Here is an 18,074-nt window from a genome sequence, read left to right on the forward strand (position 1 = left end):
CCTGATTCCTGTCTACAACATAGTATGTTGGTGCAGAACATAGCTACAGTAGATTCATTTGTGACATATATATGCAGTGACACCCATATTTAAACATACAGAGCTGTCAAAACTACATTCCCTTAAGATAAGTTTGTAAAGCTGTCAGGAAAGAGTTACATGATTTTCAAAACGGTGCAACAGTTCAGGAATTAGGTATCTCTTCAACACACGCAACTGTTTTCTCTGACAAGAAAAGCTAAATAACTTTATTGATGAAATGGACAATATTTGGAAAAATATGTATTCAACAAAATTAACATTTTCAGTAAAAAAAACTCTTTTCATTCTAAGTAGGTTCATTTCTATAAACACGCGATGATATAATTCCTGACACGCAATGTATTAAATATGTATATTAAGTAATATTTCATAGTTTCATTGTTTCCAAATACAAATGTATTTGTGGTTCCCTATTTCAGCCAGAACATCTTTAAAATGATACTGATAAGTTGATAATTAACAGCCAGGTTTGTCTATGTATCTATACTGAGTAGCAAAAGAAAAAATGAAATCTCATAAAAGTAAGCATTCATGTTTACGTATTTTGATTAAAAGCTATTCAGAGTAACATGAGCCTCCGATCTTGCAAGTGAAAATATCCTAGGCTGGCCATCCGATAACCTTGACAGCATCCAGTTCGACCCAGTATTGCGCAGCTTGACCACTTGTTGTTATCCACAACTGATCGGTAGTATAATCTATCTGTAACGACAAATGTAAAGACATTATGTGAAACATCCACCCGTGTAGTCTTACATGTGAGTCAAGTGCAAGTAATGTTGAGTAGTTTAGGAAACATATATACCTCCAGTGTAATCGAGTTAATTCTGCTGGCGGTGAGCTTGATCAACTGCGGTGTGGTCCATACCATATCCCAAACGCCGTTCGATTGCAGCGCCTGAATGTTTTTTGTACCACCTGGATGGTAAGTCTCATAAATGTCAAGCTGAAGGATGTACAACAGTTGGGCAATCTTCACCTGTAATTGCACAATGAATTACAACATGTGAACACAGGATATTTAAATTCAAAAGGACAAAATATGGATAAAGCGTCCGTTCGTCGCGGATTCGATTTCCCACAAGGAACATTTGCCCTTAAATAAACGCTGGTAGATTGTTTGGTTCAAAGTGGCGAAACCTTTTGTTTATTTTGTACAGTGCACTGATGAAGCACACGGCGGACCGCATGTTGTAGGTTGCTGCGTTTCAACACAGACAACTGAATTAAATATATTCTAACAAACAGGTCGTATCAGTTATGTAATTATGTACACATCCACTACATCGTCTAATTTGGATATACAAATGCTATTAAAATAAAAAATACGTTCCAAAATTATTGGAATCATCATAAAAACCACAAAAACAACCACACCACACCACACCACACCACACTGTCAGTACTTTAGAAAACTGTTTTCACCTTGATCCACTCATCGCCTTTGCTCCAGTTTTTCGAGGCCCATGCACCTGCCAGATCGCCATGATTCGGATATACGTCAGGAGGGCCAATTATTTTAGCTGCACCATGCCTGGAAGATGAAACAGTATTACATATAAGTATTACAAGAAAGCACAGCCGGAGGAGCATTGCCCTCAATATATATTGCACAAGTGACATATTGATCAGATGCCTTTTCGTAATATTTAAACATGATAAATCTATGTATAGTCCACAGTTTAACGGCTCAACTAACGTATTTCAGCTTCCAACTACAAGAAGCCATGCTTCATTTGCAGTAGTTAAATGGGACTAAAATCACCAGGTTAGTGACACACAAGGTACTTTACAGAGGTCAACTGAGTATAAATTGTCCAGTTTATTCAAATCAATGGTCAAAGCAACCGAACCGTTTGTCAGATCGAAACCGACCCGAACCATGGCGGGTCGCCATTTTCTTTCGATTTATTGACTCCAACTAATACATGTGCGATGCAACATGCTGCACAGAAACAATAGCATACAGAGAACCTTAGGCTTCCATACGACCTTCACCTCGATTGCTGGCATCATTAACCAAACCGGGACAACGATTATCCGTTTATGTTGCCAAAACACTTCCCATGAATCTTAGGAAGCGGGCCTAAAATATCCCTTCCTGGTGTTATGTGCTGGTGATTCTTTTGTGGTGCATTGGTCTCTGATGAACAAGGACCCGCTTTAGGCTTCACATATGAACACTACAGTTGGATTAGCTGTTTTTGAGTTCAGTATGTACACATTTACCGCCTTTCACTGATTTATGGTGTGTGTATGTACTATTTAATTCACTCTTTTGCACACTCAATTTAAACATGATTAACCATTTTCATATCAGTTTTAAGCTGGTCAGAATATGTGCATTAATATTCATGTTAAAAATCCAGTCGAGAAACAGACGTTATTTACTTGACATGTCATATAATCTAGAGCGATCTTCAACCTGAAATAAAACTTTAGTTTATACATTTGCCATGGCGGTAAGACAGGTATGTTGTATGCTTCTCCATCAGATACTACTGTCTGATGTACGCCTCTGGTGTAGCAGTGTCATTCTAGTCGGATAACGAAATATTCACCAATTACAGATTACCTTCAGTAACTTGTAATCTTTGACACTATAAGTTGTATGCATCTCTCGAGGGCAGTACGGTCTAATGTACACCTCTTTGTAGTATTTTCACAATAGAGTCAAATATAACAATTTTCTGTAAGTAATCTTTTCCAGAACATCTCGTTAACGTCGGTAGTTGAGCCTTGAAATTTACGTCACGCATACTCATAGCTTCTAGTCTTTTGTACACGCACCATGAGTGAGTGAGGGAATTGGTTTTACGCCACATTTAGCAATATAACAGCAATATCACGGCAGGGAACACCAGAAATGGACTTCACACATTATCCTCATGGGAGCTGAACCCGGGTTCTCGGCGTAATGCGGCTGTCCCACCGCCCCTTGTACACGTACAAGGAGTTACCACATTAGTATCTGTCTGGTGCTTTTCATTCTTCCTGTTCAGGGTGATGGGCTGGCCTAGTAGTTAAAGTGTTTAAAAGACAAGGATTCCATTCCCCACATGGGAGCAATGTATAAAGTCGACTTCTTGTGCCCCCGCCGTGATGTTGTTGGAATATTGATGAAATACAGACATCCGTCTGGCACTGCCGCCTTTGGAATATCAAGGACACCTGGAATGAACAAGTAGGTTCAAACCCGGTTATTGAAACAGAAAGTCTGTTTAAAATTCACTTTGTACATTCCATAAGAAAAAATCCACAGATAGTCATATACAATGGGATATGTGTTGTGTCGTATATCCGACTTCTGAACTGCAGTTTCTTCCGTATGCCCTCGCATAAGAGACGTGGCATAAGGGTAAAACATTGAAGCTATTTGTAAACAAGCCAGATGCTTGGATAGATGTAATCATCAATTTATTAACGTGGAATATGATACCAATCTTCACAGGTATGCACAGGTATGCAGTTCTCTTTTCTAGAAAATTGTCTCTTTTCTTAAATAAATGCTGTCGTATAAGAAACCGATCATCGAGAACTGAATTGAATATCTAGTCTCGTCTGTGACACAAATATCGCGCAGTCTGGTTTAAAGTATGATCAGATTCCGTGACATTATATATATTATGTGAAAGAAGAGAAAGTCGGTTACAGTATCCCCGATTACAATACCAAGTGCTTGTCACTGAACGAAAACGTGTACACCTAGTTTTAATTCAAGGCTGTGAACTATGGATGTGATCTGTTGGTACTGTCCAGTGCTGGTACATCACAAATTAGCGTTTGGTTTCGACATTACCAGAGAATATCACTTGTTTTCATGGGCACAATACGGGAAGCAAATCAGATAATGTACGCCTTACATTCGACGTCATGTTAGCCATACTATCCATGAATTTTACACAAAGCTATTTACCATTTTGTTTAAGGAAACTGCAGGTCTCTACAATTAAACTGCTGAATGTTCAACGGTGTTGAAAGAATTAAAATTTGCCGACCGGGCTGGGATGTGGATATTTTTACGATAATTTCAAGCATGAACCACCCCTTTATGCACTGTGTTCAAATGAAGATTACAATACCTTTATTGTACACTTTTTCCAACACTACTGCATTCAAAAGGTTCAGGTACATATATGTTCTGCAAAGTTTGATGCAACACGCATTAGATGTCAAATGCACCAATCAATGGCGATCTCTCGATAATATGCAGTTACTGTATTTCTGATTGACCCCAAAACATCAACAAAGCAATATATTTCAAGGCTATGATTTCAAATTCACAATGAATGCTGTTCAGTGCGGTATTTGAATGCTATTTGCGAGTGAATTAGGCCAGAGTATTGAGAATATTGATCACCTCCGTCATACTAAAACATTTCTGGACATTCAGTCAGTAAGAGACCGGCAAGACGACTATGTTATTGTTCCACAAAACAAAGCAAAACACAACAGCCCATTTCTTAAAACTAATTGCATGCATGTCATTCCAACATACAAAGCAAACACTTTGCCTATTCTAGCGAAAAAAGTAACACTCGTGAATGTTTTGTATCTGGTGGAAATTATGTACAACATTAGAGACAAAATCAATTCCAGAATATATGCTAAAGAAGGGGCGTGAGACATACAGCACTGTCCAAAGGTACTGTGATCTTTTGTCAAAACACAGATCAATCAATCAATAATGACTTAACTCATTGTATCTCGAGACATGGAATTGAACCCAGGACCTCTTAAAACACCACATGCGTCTTCTGATAATAGGGTTCAGACACGACTCTCGTCCCAGAATGTCGCAAGTCAGTGTGTTACTTCAGACGCTGGGGTCACCCTTGGAGACCTCGGTAAAACGCTCACTAGCAATCAGTCTCAGATGTCATCGTTGAATGTCGAATTTCGTCACGACGTCAAAGAATAGATTGTCGCACTACAGGAGGAAAATGACATTTTAAGAAAGCAGATTTCTGATCTTGAGATAAAACAGGATAGGTTAGAAGCGCAATCTAGGCGATGTAACCTCATTTTTCATGGATTGACAGAAGGACGGAATGAGATAGGAATGAAACAGAGAAGGTGGGCTCGGCCCTTGACATCGATTCAGTCGTTTCAGTGAGCATCGAACGTGCTCATCGGTTGCACGCTCGCAATGGAAATAGACCTGTGATTGTCAAGTTCACTTTCTTCAAAGACAAATTAAATATACTAGAAGTAGCAAAGAAAACTTTGAAGGGAAATAAACAGTTCAGAGTGTCCGAGGACTTTACAGATCATGTCCGACACACCAGATGCAAGTTATTCCCCTTTATGATGAGAGCACGGGATGATAAGAAGGTGTCATATATGAGCTATGACAAGCTCATCATCGATGGCCTGGTGTATGTCTTTGACCATGAACACTCTGATTTGAAACAGGTAGAAAAGCGTCGCAACTGGGTCTCAATCGTGTTGCAGATCATCATAATGGATAGGAATACGGTTATGGTCTCAGTGAAAGTGACTGTCTGGATGTCAAATTTGCATATAGTACTAATGATGATATAGTGACTTTAATTCCAAATCGCACTTTGCTGGAGATCAGAATACCTTCTCTTCTGGCGTCTCAAGTCAGTGTGTTACTTCAGATGCAGAGGTCACCCTTGCTGATCTCGCTAAAACTCGTCACAAAATTCTGTCTCAGATGACAAGTTTAACGTGTTTCACCACGACGTCAGGGAAAATTTTGCCACATCTCCGGAAGTAAATGCCATGTCAAGAAAACTGCTTTCGGATGTAAAGACTGTACAAGATAACTCAGAAACACAATCCAGGCAAGATAACCATATTTTCGATGGTTTCACAGAGGGACGAAGGGAGACGTTGAGTGGGACAGAAAAGCTGGTGCGAGATTTTATGAGCTCGTCAATGCACTCATCAAGGTCGCTGAGCCGAAAATGTGATAAGTCAAACCCAAAGTTTGCTGGAGATTCAACAAACTTTTCTCCTGATTTAACCAACTTCTCTCCTGACCTTGCGCTTAATACACCACCCTTGTCAACTACTCTGTGTAATGATGACTGTGTTAGTGACATTATTACCAGCGACAACACACCGAGTGACAATGACGTCATAACGTCCATATGCACCTGGAATATAAATGTTCTTACACCTAAAGTTGCGTATTCTGATTTCATATCATTCTGTTAAAATGTAACATTTTGTGTTTCATTGAGACAATGTGTCCAAATGCACATGATTTTCTAAATGACATTGTTGTTGAATATGATATTTTCACAAGTGATCTAAGAAGATATGAAACCAGAGGAAGATCTTCTGGTGGATTAGCAGTTGGTAATAAAAGAGATATTGCATTTCATTTTGGGAGAATTTACTGCCAAGCAAGTAATGCTCTCTTTTTTCAAAATAAGAAGCGAGTTGTCCCCCTTCCAAGTCTTCCTCGTGTTTGTTTACATTCACTCCGAGGGGTCACCAGCCTATATAGATAGTGAAGAGAGTGGGACTGACATTCTAGAGCGACAACTGCCCGATATTGTAAATGATTATGGCGAGTTGTCGGAATTTATATTGTGTGGCGGCTTTAATGCCAGAACTGGAAATGAATTTGGTTATATTATAGATGATGATGTTGATTATTTACCAGCTGATGATGACTATAAATCCAACTACTTCTCTTGCCCCTGACATTCGCTAGATAATGTCGTTAATAATTTTGGCTTAAACCTATTACATATATGTTAGGTACTTAGTATCCATATTGTTAATGGAAGACGTAAGTCAGATAACGTGGGAAACATGACGTATATATCACATGCTGGATCTAGTGTTGTTGACTATTTTATTCTATCTTCAAATGTGTTCGATGATGTTGTAGATATGAAAGTTTGTCAACGCTCGGAGTCGGACCATCTTCCACTGGTATGCTATTTTAAGAATATTATCCCTTCAGTAAGTAATAATGAGATTCCGAATTTACAAAAAGTTGAAATATATCCAAGGATGAGTTACAGGCTTCCCGTGGATGTCAAATTCCATATCAAAATTATCTCCACTCTCCACAGTAAAGATGCCATAGATATGTTTAACACATTTACTTTATTACTGGAGGAGAACAAAGATATGTTTAACACATTTACTTTATTACTGGAGGAGAACATAGACATGTTTAGCACATTTACTTTATTACTGGAGGAGAACAAAGATATGTTTAACACATTTACTTTATTACTGGAGGAGAACATAGACATGTTTAGCACATTTACTTTATTACTGGAGGAGAACAAAGATATGTTTAACACATTTACTTTATTACTGGAGGAAAACATAGACATGTTTAGCACATTTACTTTATTACTGGAGGAGAACATAGATATGTTGAACACATTTACTTTATTACTGGAGGAGAACATAAATATGTTTAACACATTTACTTTATTACTGGAGGAAAACATAGACATGTTTAGCACATTTACTTTATTACTGGAGGAGAACATAAATATGTTGAACACATTTACTTTATTACTGGAGGAGAACATAGACATGTTTAGCACATTTACTTTATTACTGGAGGAGAACATAAATGCTGCTGTAGGACAGCTAAGTGATACATTAATTCACTGCGCAGTAAATGCAGGAGCATAGGATACAGTTACACGGAAACCCCAGTCGCAGCAACCACCTTGGTTTGATAAGGACTGTAGTCAATTCAAAACGAGGAAATATTTTCTACTAAACAAATTTAGACGATTTAAATGTGACTTAAACTTAAAATTATATGTGGATGCCAAAACGGAATATATAAAAAAAGTTGTGAAATGAAGAAACGTTTTTATAATATCAAAATATGTGATGCTGCCGACCATGGAGACTGTAAGAGTTTTTGGAAGACATTTAAAAAAGCAATACATGGGAATGCTCCAAGTTGTTCGATATCTCCTGATATTTGGTTCGATTCTTTCAACAAGTTGTTAAATCCGAAAGGTGAAAATGCTGATGTAAACGATTTTGACTCTTTTATGATCTTTTGTCAAGTGAAATAATCGATAGGGAAATAGCAGATTCTTTGAAAAGTTTAAAAAGTGGTAAATCTGCAGTTGAGGATGGATTACCCCAAGAATTTCTTAGGATGTCGGGAAATTTTATTATACTCTCTCTGTCTCTCTCTGTCTCTCTCTCTCTCTCTCTCTGTCTCTCTCTCTCTCTCTATCTATCTATCTATCTATCTCATACACACATACACACACACACAAAAGAATATGTCGCGAGTGTTTTGGGCGAGTCTAAACTCTCCATGGGAAGTATACTTTTATACCTTTCTGTTCTGGTGTTTATAGAAATGTTCGCGAGTATTCGGTACCTGTTACTGGGCTAAGAGTATCAGGACACTTACGCAACATCATACTCGGACGACGCTGCCGTCACAGAATCTATCCACAGTTCTGTAGGCTGCTCGGCCGCAGCAGGAGTCCGAGTTCCATCTGCAAACACATTGCAAACTTAATCAACAGAAGTTTAACAACAGACACGTTTCAAGAATCTAAGAATGATGCTATTATTAAACCGTTCATACAACAATAAAACCATGGACAGTTCACTCTCAAAGAGCTATTAAACGGTCTCACACTTTAGTTTCCTGTCTGAAGTCATACAGCGAGAAGTGTCTAAGAGACTAATGGATCCCATTTCATCTAACAATATCCTTGACCCATTCCAGTCAGCATAGAGACCACTCGGATCTACTGAGACCATTCTCCTTACCACAAGTGCCTGTTACACACACTGAAACGTGAAGTTGGTGTCAAAAGACTAGCACTCAGCTGGTTCTCCTCACATTTGGACCAGTGAACAGAGGTTGTAGAAGTTCAGAATCATACATCTGACAAAGTGGATTTAACGTGATGTGTCCTAGGGTTCAGTTTTTGGACGTACACTCTTCTTGCTATATGTAAACTTTCTTCCCGCGGTTATCGACTCTCATGACTGCGGGCACTATGGCTATACTGATGGCAAGCATGTAACCAGGATTCTTAATCTGCAATCTCTAGTCACTGTTCCACAGGCCACTGACAGTTGCGTTTCCGACATAAGGACCGGGGTGCCACAAGCATACTCCAGCTAGCTAGTGTTCCCCGTAGGCACATTTAGGAGATCGCAGCGCCCTGCCCTTTTCATCTTGCACCCTGCTCTTTTTCGCCCCAATCGCAGTCATTTATTATGACGACTGTGTATTTTGAAGATTTGAAATGCTTTTTTCAAATTCTACTCTTAAAATACAAACGGAGAAGAGTAAAAACGAACTTTAGAATTGAAATTATAAGACAATTTGTCTTCTTATACATTTTGTTGTTGTTTCAATAATCCTCACCAACATGCCCTTTGAGGCTATGAAGTGCCCCTTTCCATGAATTTACCCTGCCCTTTCTGAACCCTAGGGGGAATACTACCAGCTGAATGCATGTCCATGGAAATCAGTTGCAGAATATATCCATGTTCAATGTGAAGATTTCCACAACTCACATTCAGCCTTTCCCTGTCACTAAGGACCTTCGCGTATATCTTGATGGCAGTTTGTCGTTGGAATCGCAAGTCAACCATCTTTACAAAAACTGTCACTATTATCCGCGAGTCATCAGCTTCATTAGAAATCTCATCACAACAGAATGTACTCATTCTTTGGTTCAATTCATTATACTCTCTCGACTATTGCAACACTCTGCACTTTGGTATCAGTTAAACTTCAAAAGCTACAGAACTCAGCAGGTCGCGTCGTCTGCCCAAGAAAGATCTCATCACACCTTCACGGATGTCTTTACACTGATTGCTTGTCAAATTCCGACCTGGCTTCAAAATTCTATGCATCACTTTCGAAGTTCTTCATGGACAAACACCTGACTATCCCTCCAGTCTTCTGTATCAGTATATCCCAGCCTGACCATTACGATTCCAGAATGGCAAAGCTACTTGTCATTTGTAAAGTTCGATGGGAAAAGATCACCCCAACACACAGCCGCCAAATCTCTAGAACAACTTGCCCACTCACATCAAGAAAGCTGAACGTTTGAGCACATTTAAATCGTCTCTTTAAAAACAATAGTTGTTTCGTCTTGCCTACTACCATGCTTTCTATGTTCAATCGTCTCTTCAAAAACAACACTTCTTTTGTCTTGCCTACTACTATGCGTCCTATGTTCAATCGTCTCTCTGTAAATAGTTCTAAGCGGATATTCGTACCTGGATGTGGCGTTATGGAAATACCCACAATATCATTATTATTATTGATAGACTCCTGAAACAAGATCATATTAACAATAGTCTGTATTGTTATTACGATCCTAAACATATGAATTCCTAGTTTAAAACGAAATAGACATGCGGTACAAACCCTCGCAATACACCACACAGGTATTTCCATTACCTATTTAAAACATTAAATAGATAATGCTATTTACTTCGAGGATACAATGTAAAATATATGGCTAAAGATCAGTGATAATCAAAGATACTAGGAACCATGAGGACCAGCATTTAAATTGTAATATTGTCTGGAAAAAGATATTGGTTTTCTAATCTAGAGAAGACCATGAACTGCTTTACATGGACAATATATTATCCAAATATATGTAACACTGGTTATGAGAAAAGTGTTCAAAATATAAAAATCTAAAGTCACGAAATCTTAAATGCTGTGTATGAATTTTAGCACATGAGTTTATAAAGATATGTATATTCCCCTTCTTTTCGGATTTAGTTTTTAAGGAAATTTTAAGGTATAATACTAAACTGAAAACCCGCGCTTCTTGATGTTCCCAAACTGTATTTGTGTAAAGTGGAAATAATGTGGATTTCAAAAGCTGACAAGATTTGCTCCATTTCGTGCAGTGAAACACAATCAAATGCTCATCCGTCTCCACTCATCTCTGACGTTCATGCCATATTGTGGCAAATGTGTCAAGTACATGGCGGCTTGCAAACCCCTCGGCACATTCACCACTCCAGATGCCCAGATTGACCCCACAGAACGTCTCAATTTCTCAAACCCCATGGCGACAAACCAACGTTTCCCCTCCTATGCAAGTCCACTCAGTCTAACGAAATGGACAAAGACCATCTGTTTAAAGCAAGCCTACACACAGACCAGTACATCTATAGGAAATCCTGATACCACACGCAGATAAAAGAAGCCATTACCGTCACTATCACGCGATGTACCAGACATTCGAACGCCCTCAGCAGCCAAATTGACCCTCTAAAATACTTTCTTCACTCACTGGTAACCTTTCACCTCGTCGAAAAAACAACAAAGCCATCGAGACTTCCAAGTCAAGACACACACTTATGCCGTCGCCCATCAGAATCAGTATCTCTTGCCTAGGGCATGTTATCCATCATGGCCCCATTTCACAAAGCGTTCGTAGCGCTAAGGTGATCGTAACTCCCATGTTTTAACATAGACTTACGACAGTCGTAGCGCTAAGGTGATCGTAACTCCCATGTTTTAACATAGACTTACGACTGTCGTAGCGCTAAGGTGATCGTAACTCCCATATTTTAACATAGACTTACGACAGTCGTAGTGCTACGAACGCTGTGGGAAACGGTCCCCTGATTTCCCGCCGTGACGAACAAACCCAACACAGATGCCATCTGTGACATACCAAGGCCCGTCAGCACGTGAGCAGCTCAGGCCCGAACCCAGAGGATAAATACCAGATCACCTGTAGGTGGCAACACAGAAGTTGACACCCATAACATTTCGTCCTTTATGTGCATCACTTGTAAGTGTCATTCTAAGGTTTATCAATTGAACAGGCAAGTGGTAAACATATTGAAGGCGTATCAGAGACAAAACGTCCAAAGCAGTTCCCCATTTCAACTTGCACCGTTCGTGAGTCTATATTCAGACTAATAACTGATGGTGAACATAAACTCATCGTAATAGATTATTCTTTAAGCAAGGATCCGTGTGCTTATGAAAAAAGATTAAGTCAAGCTTAAACTGTAACTGACACACACTTTTTATAGTGTACAGTCCTGAGCACCAAAAACAAGAGTACTCACCAGTGAAGTCAAAACCTGCCCAACCATCCTTTTTCAGAGTGTTTAAATCACTCAGAGGACGAGAGCTGAGGATACACAATCCTGTGTTAGTGTTAACAGAGAAGGACATACAAGTCTCTTCGTAGGCACATTCCTTGGCACAGTCAGGCAAGTTTAAAGACATGAAGTTTTTCACTTTATAGTTGATAGGCTGCAGGTCTACAGGTCCCGCTGCAACTGTCTTATTGTAACAAAATCCGAGTCCCTGGCACGGATCCAGAAAGGGTAACACAGACAATATTCCCAGTACGTCAAGTCTTGAATTCATTTTGTCAACTTTTAACAAATTTGATTTATACTATCACATGTGACGGCTGATAACCTCTCGCGAACTTGGTGGACTGCATCTTCTTGCCGCATGAGTGTCAATTGATTTACCGCACAGAAGGAGCACTTTGGGTAAATAGGTCTGTTCAACCATCAAAGGGGCCTTTGTCGTTGATGAGTTCTAATCGATCGCATCTAATCCAATCTTGAGGTGCTTCTTCTATTTAACTACTGTCATTGATCGCATTTATGGTGATATAATGCATTTCGTGTCGCGTGTTAAAAACAATTTCTAACCATCAAATGAGACATACATTATTCAACTGATTGTGTGATAAAATAGACCGATTGTGTGGAAGACCCGGATGACAATGGAATATTACTCAGGCTGTTTATTTGTAAATTCAAGACACACGTTGGTACAGCTGTGTATGAAAGCACATCATGGTTTTACTTTACCTGACTTAAAGTCAGCTGCCTTTTTATTTATTAGTATCGTTAAATATGTGTATATAGCGTCATTCACGTGCTCAAACTCGCATTTTCCCCTCGATCATTGGATGTCCACTTTTACTCTTCATTCACACAGTCATCAATCTCAGTATCTGATTCACTGTCAAGAACTGCAGTATTCAAGTGTGTATAAACCAAACTATAAAAATACGAATTTATGAAATATTGAGAACAAAAGCAACTAGACCGACTTGAAAAGGTGAATGGTCAGTGTCTTAAGAAAAGATTTACATGATGTTAATTAAAGCTTGTTTCACCAGTGTTGTAACATAGATTACCAAACTTAAGAAAACAATACAATATTTGGATTTGATGTGAAACATATTAGTTAAACATTGTAGACTTGATAAACAAACTTTGAAACAAAAGAAAGAAAAGTTGCATGGATTTGAACCTGCATGTCTGATTACAAAAAATCCAACAGTCCACTATTGCAACCATTAGGCTACATATTCCTTTGCCTCACAATGTGAATGTAAGCATATATATTACACTTTACAACTATGTATGACTTGACGTCTGCTTGTCTTCATCATCTGCAAGACCTTGATACAATGTTCTTATTCTAGCTAAAACATCCTTTTCATACAGTTACGTGTAGTAATTTTGGTTAAATGAAATCTAATATGTCATTGGAAACATCAAGATACATAGTTCTTGGAAAATACAATGTCATGTGTTTATACATGGCAATCCTGTTGAATAACAGTGTTATTTTGACAGTGACAGGTGAATCAAAGGTGTTCAAAACTATGATCAAATTCAGACATAATAACAAAGATTTTCACCTTTACAGTGCTGCTTGATCATATTCTGAAAATCTTCAGACATCTTCTTACTTTTCTAGCAGAGACCAACAACCAAACACCAATGTTTACCTCTCATAAATCTGCCTTGTGAGTGCCTTATGATATTGACAATTTTAATAAGGATGTTTGATATGTGTATTTTAGAGAACAAAACCATTCAAAATATAATGTATCATGGCACAGATGCGTAAATGTGATGGATTGTTTTTAAAGATGTTATTTTTTGTCAGTGTTATGGCAATGTCATAAACCGAAAAAATGTCCTTTAAGATTTTGATGTGAGCAAAAGCGTGACCCACTACAATATTTTAGGTGTGCATTCTAATTTACTCTCTTCATATGTGGTGAAAAAATTGGGATGGGTCACGCTTTTGCTCACACTTTTCTATCACTCTGAAAATCAGAAAATGTCGGTTTCTAGAAGATATTGTAAAATATGTTAACTTTGAGGTCTTCAAAGAAGAAAACTAACAACACTAAAAACATAAAACTGCAATTGGAGGTAACTTCAACAATTAATTTAGCCCTTTTTAGGCTAAAATTATCCTGTTGTAAAATTTTGATAGTCATGACATGTTGTGGGCCAATAAGGGCCTCTATGACACCTTGTCCTTTCTCCAGAATTCTGGAAGGATTTTGCTACTATAGCATGTTCCCAGTGTCTTGCATTATACATCGAGTTGTTTCGCCTCTTTGTCACCTTAGATATACTGCCGACAGAAAATAAGGGAACCAAGAAATTGAATGTAGATGACTTTGACTGTGACAGGGTCCGTTATCGTGGCGTATCTCCCAAACGCAACATCCAATGACAATGGAATTTCGCATAATGCATGCCCAGCACGTGCTACACGTGCATACAGAAGTTAACTCCTGTAAATGTACTGGAGAAGTCGCAATCACTAATGCAATAGAGATTGACACTTACAGACACAAATGCCCCCGAGGCATCATTATGTGAAGCTGCCCGGCAGATGGGTAAATCAAAAAGTGTAATTTCACGCCTGTGGGATAAGTACCGTCAAACGGGTGGGGAGGCAACGAGACCTGGGCGTGGTAGACCAAAATCAACGACACCACAACAGGATCGTCTCATTACGTTAATACGTTAATTGCTCTACGCCATAGGTTTAAATCGGCCCCTGCCATCAATAAAGAATTCCGCACACTCACTGAAAGACGCATTTCAACCTCAACCGTTAAAAACCGACTCTATCAAGCTCGTCTGAAAACAAGACGGCCTTTTAAGGGTGTCACCCTTTCAGCTCACCATAAGCGCCAAAGATTGGCATGGGCTAGGCAGCATCAGGGACGGGCTATGCGCCACTGGCGTTACACCATGTTCTCTGATGAGTCAAGGTTTTGCCTACGATTCACAGATGGCAGAAAACGTTGCCAGAGCAGCAATTCTTGACCATGATCGATATGGAGGTGGTAATGTCATGGTGTGGGTTGGGATTACACATGACAGACGATCAGATTTGGTCATCATTAACGGAGCCATGACTGGCCAGCGATATGTTGACCAAATATTGCTTCCTGTTGTGGCTCCAATGGCTAGAGTTATCGGCCGAAATTTTGTATTCCAAGATGATAATGCCAGACCACATCGGGCCCGAATTGTCTCCGCTTATCTCCGACAAGAAGGTATCCAGACATTGGACTGGCCCTCTAAGTCCCCAGACCTGTCCCCAGTTGAACATCTCTGGGACGACCTTGGTCGAAGGGTGTACGCCAGGGACCCAGGACCCGCCAACCTGGCCCAGCTTGGTGCAGCTCTCCAAGAGGAATGGCGGGCAATACCACGGGCAACCATCCGGAAATTGATTAACAGCATGCCATCAAGGTGCCGTGTTGCCCAACATGGTGGACACACCAGATATTGAACTTGACGCCTAAAATTGATTTAGTGGATATTTAAAGCAGTTTCAAATTCGCTGTTATTTCATTAGTTCCCTTACTTCTTGTCGGTAGTATATATGAAAGCAAGGCCTGTGTGAAGCACGACCATGGCTGAATACATTAACGTCAGCTGGGCTTGTATTACTGATGTTTCTATAACCACTACTGTTGACTATCATTATATCTGGTCTGCAGTAATCGGTATCTATTTATCTAGTTAATTTTCTAGTACAGTTATATATCTGGCATATCATTTCTAAGTCGGTTCCTGCCCACCCTCTGACAAAGAGAGTGGTGCTGTTGAACCTCGACTGGGTGTTTGTTTTGTTGCAGTATGGAGATTTCTTCATTTGAACCTTAAACAGAGGCGCACTGTTCTGCTTATTCACCGAGGAGAACCTCACATCAACTCCATTGATGTCCATACATGAAGTGTTAGTTTGGAAAGTATTTGATGATCTGCATAAACGCATCGATGCGACAATATTTGTAAGATTATAGAATTTGCACAGGTATAAACATCATGATGACTACCCAAGGCAAGATTAAGAAATCGTGTGTCAACATGTACCATATGTACCTATTCATTCCGATTTAATCATTGTTTTGATATTATAAAAATAACAAAGCGCCATATGCCATTCCGCATAAGTATTAATGGTTTGAAGTGTCAATATTTACATTGAGCGTTCTCCGATTTCCGACGATTGATTCAGTGTTGTTGCAGACATTTCTTTTAATCAGACTTGTGCCTGGGTACCCTCGTGTACCTTTTATGGCATAGTGTACGATCACGTGTTTATTGCTTTAACCTGACAACGGCGTGTCGCTCTTTGCAGTAAACAAGGAGCTGTCATCTATAAGTTGCACATATCAAACGCTTCAAAATCACACCTTACCTCTATATACATCTACAGCATTTTGACTCATATTGGATTAATGTGCCCTTATTTATTGCCCGTAATCTGCGTCAGATCCTTCAGCAACTTGTTGTCAGATATTGTCACAGTTTCATAAAAACATTTGACTTGTAGAATGACGTTTTACCTCAGTGTCCCTTGCATCGTTCATGACAATGTCATTTGCCAGATGTACGGTTTGTGTGACCGATAGATTTGCACGAGGCGAATCTGTTCGTTAGTTCTCTGAGCACCAGCACAGCTAACACACAATGTTTTCGCAACTCTGTGGATACGTTGTAGACTGGTAACGTCATGACAGAACGTTGTCACAAGTCATTTTAGAAAGTTATGTCACAACAGAATGTTTAGACATAATGTAATGTCGACGTAAAAATGACGTATCACAACACAGGCCAACGTTGTAGCAACGAAATTATAACGTGAAATAGTTACCTGGGATTGTCGTCTGCTGTAATAGTGATGAACTAGCTCAGGCTCTCGCTTCACAGACAGAGCATGACTGCTTCGGTTAGTTTGCATAGGTTAGAGCACGTTAATTACCCAAACTCTATCTTTATCCGTTGGATCCCCTTTCCTTTCCCAGTACCATTAGAGGTGATCGTGGTCCCATGATAGATGTTGGGTAATTTGATGGACTCCATAGCCACGCTTCCATTCCAGCAGGCAAGCAAGCGAAATGGCTTCGTAACCAGTGGTTATGAAAACCATCGCCGTTGCACATTGCATCTTCGCAAACGTCTAAATTATATCTCGCAACCCACAGCAAAACGTGGCAAAAGTTGGAAAAGAACCCCTACAAACATTGTTGGGGCACAGATGACACCCTGTCACCAAAGTATAAAGAACAGTATGATACTCTATGGTGAAGAACGTCTACTTGATATTGTGATGCGACGTTTCAATATTGATTCCTATAGACTTCTTTCCACTCCATTGTAAAGCAGAAGAGTAGACTGCAATGAAAAGTCGCATCATAATAGAAGACGTTTTAGCCACAAAGTAACATGCCTTTCTCATAAGTCATAAATTTACTTCTAAAATATCAGTCAAACTGATCAAGCGACAAAGCATGACTACCGTAATAGGACACACAGCCTACTGTGATAAGAAGCTGGACACAATCTCTATTGTGATATAATGTGTGGAGGCGGATATTATTAATTTTGGCGTGACGTCAGAACCGGTCATGTAGGCCAAGGATCAATGTTCCAATCCTGCGTCCATGTGCGTGACCCTAAGATGACCTGTACTAAAACAAAGGCAACTGCCAGGCCAGATACCGCTCACAATCCCATTTAGAATAACATTAAAACATGCACTAAGTGACCCTGGTCATTTCCAGTATTGAGCATTGTTTCAAAAATATTCAACCATTCGATACTGTAACTAGTGCGTACAACCTCGTGTCCATCGCAGGTTTTGTGTGTGCACATACTTAAATATTTTTGGGGGTGCAATATATTGTTGCCATGGTTCAAATGATTTTCAGTATTAGTGTTAGTGAGTGAGTGAGATTAGTTTTACC

At 39.4% G+C, this 18,074-nt stretch overlaps 1 protein-coding gene across 1 annotated transcript; it reads right to left on the minus strand.

The window, feature by feature from the left end:
• Positions 1-456: 456 nt before the first annotated feature.
• LOC137255565 (F-box/LRR-repeat protein 4-like) lies at positions 457-12,403 on the minus strand. Its single transcript, XM_067792991.1, has 5 exons — positions 12,097-12,403; positions 8,429-8,516; positions 1,468-1,576; positions 848-1,021; positions 457-744 (listed from the first exon to the last, which is right to left on the minus strand). Exons 1-5 carry the CDS (start codon positions 12,401-12,403, stop codon positions 643-645), a joined length of 780 nt encoding a protein of 259 aa, XP_067649092.1. The 3' UTR covers positions 457-642.
• Between the last annotated feature and the right edge of the window lie 5,671 nt (positions 12,404-18,074).

The sequence above is a fragment of the Haliotis asinina genome, chromosome 11, assembly GCF_037392515.1.
Source record: "Haliotis asinina isolate JCU_RB_2024 chromosome 11, JCU_Hal_asi_v2, whole genome shotgun sequence".
In the NCBI taxonomy this organism is placed as follows: Eukaryota; Metazoa; Mollusca; class Gastropoda; order Lepetellida; family Haliotidae; genus Haliotis; species Haliotis asinina.